We start from the raw sequence: 10244 nt of genomic DNA, 5'->3' as shown, positions 1-10244 counted from the left end.
CACTTATGGTGCTTAGAATGATAAAGATGATTTTTGTTTAGCCAGCCTTGTGGCAAAAACTTTTGATAAGTCAGCCTTGTGACAAAAAGTTTTGATTAATCAGCCAGCCTTGTGGCAAAAACTTTGATTAATCAGCCAGCCTTGTGGCAAAAGGTTTGATTGATTAGCCAGCCTTGTGGCAAAAAAAAGAAATTTGATTGATTGATTGTGATGATATAGAAGAGATACTCCTATCATAGAGATAATAAATGTCTAATCTCCTAGGGTATTTGTTTTGGATTATAGGGATGCTTATAAGAAGCCTGTGGGTCCTTGTACGAAGCCCAAGAGGAGGCTATTCGAGGGTCCTTGCATTGTAAGCCCAACAGGAGGCTATGAGAGGGACAATCGAGGGTCCTTGCATTGTAAGCCCAAGAGGAGGCTATGGGAGGCACAGGTCGTTTGTACGAAGCCCAAGAGGAGGCATGGTATAGTTGGTTTGAGCTCTTAGAGCGATTTCACCGGGAAACCATACTCTATGTCCTAACCTAAACTAGGGAGATTCTTTGCACGAAGCCCAATAGGAGGCTATGGGGAACCTAGTGTTGTACTAAGTTGAACAAGTATATATAACATGATCACAAATATGAACAAGTACATGAACAAATATGAACAAGTATGAACAGTTACATATGACAAGGTGTGTGTGTACAATGGAGTTTATGAAGGAAATATACCTGCAAGGATGATCAGTTTATGTACACGGGGCTCGGGACTTATACTCGGGTAGAGGCCCATTGAGTTTATTCATGGCTATGTAAATGTATATTTACAAAAGGGCTTGGGACTTATACCTTAAAGGAGGCCCACGAAGATTTTGAAGAAAACCCTAATTTTTTATCTTGTTATTCGAGGGTTTAAATCAAATTGATCGTGGTATAAAAAGATAGGTATATATAAAATTAAAAACCTAATTTTATACAAGGGAATGGGACTTATACCATAAGGGATGCCCATGTTTTATTTTATAAAACATGGTTGATTGTTTTTGTTAAAACGCGAGGTTTCGTCGTTTAAAAACATTGATCGCTTGTTGAAAACAGTTTGAAAGTTTTGACAAAAGTCAACTTAATTAAGATAATACAAAGCTTATACCTAATTAAGACCTAATTGATTAGGGTTTGATCACAAAATATTTACAAGTGATTAGGTTTTTGAAAATCAAATGAAAAACAATATTTAAAGTATTAAAAAACACTTAAAAACATGTCATTTTAAACCTAATAAAAATATATCAAATAAATATTATTTTTGTGATTTTTTTGGACATTCATAAAATATATACATTAAATGACAAGTGTACAAAAAATGAAGTGAAAACGAATTAATTTGATTGGTTAATTAATTAAGTGAAGTTGTTAAGAAAAATGAAGAAAATAAGTGGTAAAAAAGAGGTTTTGGTCCCTATGAGTGTTGAACTCGTGACCTGGAGGTCACCACTCAAAACAACAACCAACTGAGCCACGCTTGTGGCTTATAATACACACGCGTTCATTTAATTATATTTTCCAACCAATATTCAAAATTTATGAACGAAAAAACGCGCCAAGAACACAACCCCAATTTGAATTTGAATTTTCTTAAAACTGAATTGTTTTGATCAAGTGAATAGCATATCTTGCTTGATTTTTCACAAGAAACATGATGGTACCATATAATTTCATTTAATTTTGCTCTAAGATCATTGATTTTCTGGAAATTGTGAAGAACCCTAATTCTATGATTCAATCTGAAATTGTGTATGATTGATGAATTATGAAATTGATTGAGGGTTAATGATCAGTGATAGTGCAGAAACAAGATGGCAACTCAATTTTTCATTTATGATGCATGGTTCATGGAGTTTGAAGTTCAAAGCACTTACCTCTAAAGTTGGCAAAACTGGAAATTGAATTCTGCAAAAGAGGTGTTACAGATGCTGTTTGATGATCTGGATAGCTTCAATGGACCTTATGGAAGGTGTCTAGATGCTTGGAATGGATTGAATTCATTTGGATCACTCCATGGAATCCGATCTGCAGTAGGACCAAGTGTGAATCGATCTTGATGATTCTGAGGTTTCAGGTTGATGATGAGTGTTGGGATAGTTCATATGAAGTATATGGATGATGTTTGGAAGGTTAGTTTGGACAGAATTAGCATGGTGTGGATTTTGGCATGATAAGGTTCACTTTATGTTCATATGGAGGATGGATAGTGATTCTGAGTTTTAGGGTGTTTTGGGGTGTGTGAGTGGATCAAACACATCCCATATGATGTTTATGGAATGTTAGAACCATCACTTTGGCCATAACTTCAAGGGTTTGGAGGTTGAGTTTTCTACCTCTTTGAAAACTATGAAACTTGCAATTCAAGAAAGAAAGAGAAAACCTATGCTTTGTGAGGTTTTGGTGTGAGAATGAATGTGATTTGAACCTCTATTTATAGGCCAAAAGTTCTGAACTCAAGACTATACAAGTTGATATTTCTTTGGTGATTTGGCATTAAGAGATAAAATGGAATCTTTTACATTAAATGCTTAAGGTTAAAATGGCTAACCATTGTTAAAATCTTCCAAGCTTCTTATCTCTTTCTATTCTGATCACAAACCAGAAATATCTTCCAATTATTGCTTGTTTATGTCATTGCTTGCATCATAAGGTAAAATAGTTCATAACTTTGTGAAAAATGACTTGAAATTTCAAGTGAATGATCACTAATGGCAAAATTCAAAACCATAGCTATGCTCCATATTTTTTTCATGCTCTTGGACATTTTGGAAAGCTCTTGTTATGTACTTCAAAACCCTAGTTGAAAGTTTCTTCAAGATCTTTAAGGAAATGGGTGAAAAAGATCCATGAACTTTGAAGAAAATGAGGTTTTTAAGTGAATTTTTCAAAAGATACCAACTTTGAAGCTCCACATCTCTTAAATGGTTGATCTTATGGAAAACAATTATATGTGACAAAGTTGTTCATTGGATCAAAATCTACAACTTTCATGTTGTAAGTTTTTTTCAGTTTGTAGGTGAAATTTTGAGATATTCCCTTCCAAAGTTTGGAAAAAACCATTGAAAACACTTAGAAATTTTTCTAAGTATGAAAAGTCAAACTTTTGACTTTTTGATTCTTGATTGATTTTCTTGATTTTCTTTGATCAAATGACTTCAAATATCATATATTGATTATTTAAAACTTCAAAAGTCATGGTTGACCAAAATTTCCAAAAAGTCAATGGTGATCTTGGATAGTTGACTTTTTTAGACGAATCGCGTTTCTGGAGATTTCAAATGAACCAAGCTATCCTCACCAAATGAATGGTATGAATGGATCATATTGAGTTATTGGAGGACCTTGAGCCATGGGTTAAGTTGTGGCACCATGTCCTGATTAAAAAGTCAGTTGTTCAGATGAATTAGGTCAAAACCCTAGTTGTCGACCAGATGAAATTGATGACTGTGGATCTTGAATTGAGATACAATTTCCATGGATATTGTCATAGGGATTATTTGAAGATGATTGAACACTTTGATTGATGCTCTGGAGCCTTTTAGGGTTTCCCAAATGTGATCCCTGATTTCAGTCCCTGATAGTTCAAAACCCTAGTCTGATGACTTGAAATTTTGTTGTTGATCAATCCTTGTGTGAGAGATGTCTTGAGCCAATAGATTAGGTCAAGATGATGCATTTGAGGTCTTGAGGTCATGTCCCAAGCCATTAGATCAAATTCTGAGCAAAAGTCAGGAGTATGCTATCTTCAGTCAAAACCCTAATTTGGTCGATTCAAAGCTTTTGAGCTTGTTGAAATGAATCTTTGAGGACCAATTATTGATTGCTGATGAAGATGGTTCATTTGAGATGAAGGGAGAACAAAACCCTAATTGGTTGTTGCTTGTACTGATGAGTGATTTCTTGATTAAACCCTGCTGAGCACAAGTAGCAAACACAAGCTATGCAGTTTGTTAGAGATGAAAATGATGCACATGCAAATGATATGAGGTGGTATCTTAGGTCAAAAATTGGGGTATGACAGGGGGGTGGGGGTTGTTCATCTCAGGGGGAGTTTTTCTCTATCAAACTCTGATATTTTTTCATGATAAAACCTTGTAAAATTCTTTCATCAAAATACATGGTTTGTCATCATCAAAAAGGGGGAGATTGTTAGAACAAGATTTGATTATGCATTCATTCTCTAGTTTTGATGATAAAAATACATATATTTTATATTTAACAATTTTGTACTCTAATAGTTTCTTAAATATGCAGATATATTATTTTGTTTGATTTTGGATAGTCATCTGGAAAGATCATTAGAATTAGCGCTGGCATGCCTCAAAAGAACTATTACATCCATTACTAAAGAAACATCAGCAATTCAGAAGAATGTTGAATGTTCGCTAGAAAAAGATCTCCATGTGTTTCTCAAATAAAGTACTACTTCTATATCAAAAGTCAACATTTTCAGCTCAGATAAGCTTTTGCTTCCAGCTCAGAAATCAAGATTTGTTATATATATATATATATATATATATATATATATATATATATATATATATATATATATATATATATATATATATATATGTGTGTGTGTGTGTGTGTATATATATATATAAGTTTTTGCTTTCAGCTCTGAATACAAGGTTCTGACTTTGAAGACTGATACTCTTGAAATACTCACCTTACATAATCTTTCTTGTACTACTCACTACTTCAGATTAGAAGTATATCATTAAGAAGAAAATATCAGAAACTTGCACAAGAAGATAATGGTACAATAGTACAGTACTCACTCCACTATTGTGAGGACGTACGTACGACCAAAGGAATTTGTGTGCTCTTTGTCTCTCACAATCTCATAGGAGCCGTTATGCCAGCTGGAACGGAAAGTGATGTTTTGTGCTTCTCAACGGTCTACTTTTTGGGGCTATGTATAGAAGCACTACTCCATTGAAAAAAATGTGGAATATTGAATACATCAACGTGAAAGGAAAACCAAGAGAAAGAAACTTGAGAGTTACTGTGCAAAACACTCACATAGAGAAATATTTATTTCAAGAGAATCTCAAACACAAAGAGTTGTTGCTCATTATTTGTGTATAAACTTTTGTTCTTAAATTTGTTTCATTTGCTTATCTAGAAGCACTATTTGTAAACACTTTCTATTGTAAATCTTTTGAGATATTTTTCCTCAAGTGACTACGTGTTAGTCTGTATACTTGAGAGGGCTAATGTGTTTTTCTAAGCACTTAAACGTTTGTTTGTAATCTTTCAAGATTAGTGGATTAAATCATTTTTGAAGGCGAAATCACCTTGGTGGATGGACAATATTAACCTTGTTTAAGGTGAACTTGTATAAACTGAAAGTGTCACTTTTCTTTCTTAGATTCTCTATCTTGTTTGTTTGAGTGATTTGTCTTTCTAAAGAAAAAGTATTTGAAAACGATTTTTTCCTCAAGTGACTACGTGTTAGTTTGTATACTTGAGAGGGCTAATGTGTTTTTCTAAGCACTTAAACGTTTGTTTGTAATCTTTCAAGGTTAGTGTATTAAATCCTTTTTGAAGGCGAAATCAACTTGGTGGATGGACAATATTAACCTTGTTTAAGGTGAACTTGTATAAACTGAAAGTGTCACTTTTCTTTCTTAGATTCTCTATCTTGTTTGTTTGAGTGATTTGTCTTTCTAAAGAAAAAGTATTTGAAAACCCAATTCAACCCCCCTCCTTTCTTGTGTTTTTCTCAACCTTCACTAACTAGAATGTTTGAAAATATCTAGATACATTACAAATGGAATAAATATTTGAAATAGCGTAGATATCTGGCTCATTTTTTTATTTAATACTTTGCCGTTACAATTCACTATGCTACTAGGCTGTATTTCACGAGTCATTGTCAACACAATATATATTTTATTTTTATTAATAATTAATTTGAGAGATAAAATCCTTAATTTACAAATGTTAAATTTTTATTTTTATTTTTCTGTCTTATTCATTTTTGTTTTATTTTGTATGATTAGGTTATTTAATACAATTGAATATATATGATCATTACTCATTTTATAATTAAATAATTCATTCCTAAATAATTTTATTACAGTATTTAATAAATTTGTCCGTCCGGAAGCATAGATATCTTACTAATAGAAATAAAAAGTGAATTTAAAATAAAATATTTTATTCTAAAATAGGGAGCAAGGGATCAAGTAACCGTCTTAGTCACATTTTATATGGGAATTTTTTTTTTAAGTTCTATTCATTTGTGTTGAAAATTATGAGGCTGTTGAGCTTAACTGTCGAGGCAACTATCGCAAATGGTGAATTACGACAGTTTTCACATAAGGGTCATAACTTATGTGTCGTAAAATGGATAAAATCTTACTGTGAATAATATGTTATTTGATATCTTTGTAATCATAATAGTTATTCGTCTTTAATGAAGATACTTAATCTTTCGTGTGAAAATCATAATCCATTTAAAATAAATAGTCTTCTTCCATCTTTCTAAAATATTGAGATATTATCTTTTTCTTTCATCGAAATTTTGAAGTCATTTATTAATCAAGTTATACGAACATGCATATATTTTTTTTTTTATCATCACCAATATAGTCTGATTTGAAAGATCAACATCAAATAGGTCAAACCCCCTCCCAAAAATGTTTTTTTTTTCACACATACGGTTTTTTCACTTGTGCCAAGGTTTCGTAAATTTTCCTAGCTTCCTTAATTATTGCCACGTGCTATCAACACTGTTTCAAACTTCTCATCATCATAAAGTTGGTTTTTTCCTCAACTCTATTCTTAAAAGGATCTACATTTTGAAATGTAATGACCAACTTGTTAACAATTATAGCATTGACTTCAAAATTTATAATTCCTTCTATGTCTATTATTCCACTCCAAAATGTCCTCGACCAGAATGTCTACATAGACTTTATTGACATCTCTCGTTTCATGAGGTTTCTTATTTTTTTTTTAGTTTTTTGGTTACATTTTGAATACTTTTTCGGCAATCTTTTTAGCTTCTTAAGTTTCTCCTTGTAAACTAATAGTGATCTTTGATGTTTTTATATTATCATAGTCTCTAAATCAATCTTTTGTTTCTTAAATTATCACAACAATGTACTCCAATTTATGTGATTGACATGTAACATTTTAATTTTCATGTAACTCGATGAAGCCTTTATGTTCATAATATTTGTTCATAGATTCAACAAATTTAAATTTTAGATTTTTGTTAGATCTAAATTTAACTTGTTTGATAATTATTAATTTTTCACGTGATACCATTATAAATATTCTCTATTATACGTAATGTATTTTCAGACATTTAAAATCATAAACTCAAATTAAAATACGTCATTATGTAGATTAATACAACAATACATCAAGAGACACTGAAAACAGTTGGTAGATCTAGTACAAGAGGATAGGACCACATGCAAGATGATCCTATAACACTCTCACTTAGATATTATTCTTAATAGTAAACTCTCATAATACTAGTGAGAAGTTTCCATATGATAATCTTGAAACCGCAACATCATCTTCAAAACCTAATGCTGTCAATATAACAAATAAAAAAAATAGTCAGTAACTAATGCTTCAAAATAAAGCAACACAAAAATAAGAGTGAGTGTGAAAGTTATGATAAGACATACGTGTTACAGTTGGTGGAGGTACTGATCTTGTAAGGAATGTTGACACCACATTTGCCTGGGAGAGCAGCAGCATTGTTAGCATTCAAATTGTTAATAGAACCGGCAGCTGATTTCAAGCAGTTACAGGCCGCCTGTTTATCAGGCACGGTGGGGGCGGCACTAAGAAGCTTCTTCACTCCTGCACAGCATGGCATTGACGGACCAGGACCGCCTGTAAGAAAAGGAAGGCATGGAGCAAGATCACCGGTTACAGTTCCACATGAGACTGCAGCTTCTGCCATAGGCGCAATAACTACCATGCACATCACCAAAACAACACATGCTAGCTTCATGCTTCTTGCCATTTTTGTTTTCTTTGTTTTGAATTCTTTTTCTTGGTTTGTTTGATTGGTGTGTGTAATGTCTTTGTGAGTGGGGGTTTATATAGAAAATAAGACGAGGTGTGAAGATGAGTAGAGTGATGAATTATTGGTGAATGGAAATCAAGATGGGGTGGTAGTTGGGTTGAATTAATGGTGTATGGTGCATGATCAATAAATATTGCCCACCTGTCTCACTATCATACATTTTTTATTTAATGATTTGGTACATGGTTAGATTTGATGAATAATGATTGTGGGACCCGTGTATGAATTCTCCACCCTACTCCTTTTTTTTCTCTTTTCCAAATACCAATAAAAGTTATATTAAAGAAAAAGGCAATGGCATAAGACATACTAGAATAAGATATACACATGCAACTCGTATCAAAACTTGTGATAAATCATAACCACCCATACCAATATCCTATGTAGGATAAATACGTGAGAGAACAACCAACACTAAAATTCATATACAAGACAGTATAACAGAAACGAAAACTCATCTACCATGCATTACTCTACGCGGTTGCTTACAAATCAGGTAGAAACACTACAACTAATTTTATATTTTCTAGCAAATTTTTACATCGGTTAATTAATCCACATTTATAAAATTTTAGCAATTTATGTTTTATTTTCCACAATTTAAAAAATTTATGTTTCATTTTTATTTTTGAATATTTTTAATATTAGAGTATTTATTTTTTGTATTTAAACAGTTTTGGATGTAACCGACAAGATTATATTTTATCATAATAAAATTCAAATATTTTCACTTTTGGTTTCTTCTGTTTCTTTTTTTAACTTGATCAGTCATGGTAGTTCAACATGTGACTAGAGGAGACCTTGAGAGAAGAGAATTGTGACATAAAACACAACTAAGTTCCTGCATTTTTTTAGCGCAATGATTTAGGAGAATTAGAGAGTAAGAAATTGTCTCGATACATTAGTGACTTAAAGGGATCTCTCTAGAAAAATATGAGTTTATATATTGAATGGACAATGACTGAGGTATCGAGTCTAGTTTTGAAGGTAGAATTGAGGGAGAAATCTCCTCAAAATCTCGCATCTTTAAGGTAGTTTCCCCATAATAACTTTGAATCAGCGGAGGACAAGGAAAAAAGTGCAGCAACCAGATATTCCAACCCTGGGAACAACCATAGTGTTTTGCAGCAAGGTAAAGCACCCATCCTAAGAAAGAATAATTCATATGCTAAACCCACTAGAGACACATGTTATCGTTGTAATGGAAGAGGTCACATATCAAATGTTTTCCCAAGAAGGAGAGTTGTTGCTGCTGCGGAAGAAAGAGAAAAGGAATAGGAAAGAGTAGGACCTACAGTTGAGAACGATAAACACATAGAGATTGAGTTTGCAGAGGAAGAATTTGGTGAGAGGGTATATTTGGGTTGCAACAAATTTTACTAGCATCCAAAGATGAAGAGAAACACGAGTTTTTTTTTTTAAACACACCAACCTATCTAGAACAATGTATATAATTTGATCGCTGATAGTGACAACACGGAGAATCCGACATCGCAAAAATTGGTAAATTATTTGAAGTTATCCATGGAACCCAATGAGAAGCCATACACCCTCGGTTGGGTAAGAAAGGGATCCCAAGTTCGTGTAACACTATCCTGTAGAGTTCTTATCTCCATCAATAAGCATTACAAAGAAGAGGTACTTTGTGATGCTCTTGATATGAATGTTTTTCATATTTCACTTAGTAGGCTTTAGAAGTTTGATAATGATATCACTTATTGAGGTAGGTATAATGTGATGATTTTATATATGGCACTTATAAAATTGATATGGCTCCTATTTTACATTTCCGTAAGAATCCTAGAGGAAAGAAGTCTAGTTTCTTGGCGAAATGCAAAGTGAGGAGGAGTTTGATGAGGCTGTTATAGAAACTGAATTTTTATGTCCAGTGGTGTTAAAGGGAAAATGAGTGCTGTGAAGGAAGAAACAATAATTCCAGAAGAAGTGCTAGGGATCCTAGGGGATTTCAAAGAGTTGACCGCAAATGAGTTATCAAACAATTTGCCTCTAATGCGAGATTATGTGGTAAAGTTAAATTATTCAATGTGGGAGAAGATGTGGCAGTGTTTCGGAGTAAATAGAGGTTTCTAGTTGGTACTTACAACTAGCTGAATTCACACAAGTATGAAAGTGACCCAAAAGATCAATGTTAATGC

The 10244-nt window shown here is 32.9% G+C and overlaps 1 protein-coding gene across 1 annotated transcript; it reads right to left on the bottom strand.

Annotated features, from left to right (window-relative positions):
• Positions 1-7349: 7349 nt before the first annotated feature.
• LOC131640341 (non-specific lipid-transfer protein 3-like) lies at positions 7350-8090 on the bottom strand. The gene is made up of 2 exons (XM_058910748.1): positions 7682-8090; positions 7350-7582 (listed from the first exon to the last, which is right to left on the bottom strand). The coding sequence occupies exons 1-2, from the start codon at positions 8023-8025 to the stop codon at positions 7570-7572; spliced, it is 357 nt and encodes a 118-aa protein (XP_058766731.1). The 5' UTR covers positions 8026-8090; the 3' UTR covers positions 7350-7569.
• Positions 8091-10244: the final 2154 nt, after the last annotated feature.

Source organism: Vicia villosa, unplaced genomic scaffold (genome assembly GCF_029867415.1).
Source record: "Vicia villosa cultivar HV-30 ecotype Madison, WI unplaced genomic scaffold, Vvil1.0 ctg.003067F_1_1, whole genome shotgun sequence".
Classification (NCBI taxonomy): Eukaryota; Viridiplantae; Streptophyta; class Magnoliopsida; order Fabales; family Fabaceae; genus Vicia; species Vicia villosa.
Note: the sequence above shows the minus strand (reverse complement) of the source record. Positions and strands in the feature narration are given on the sequence as shown.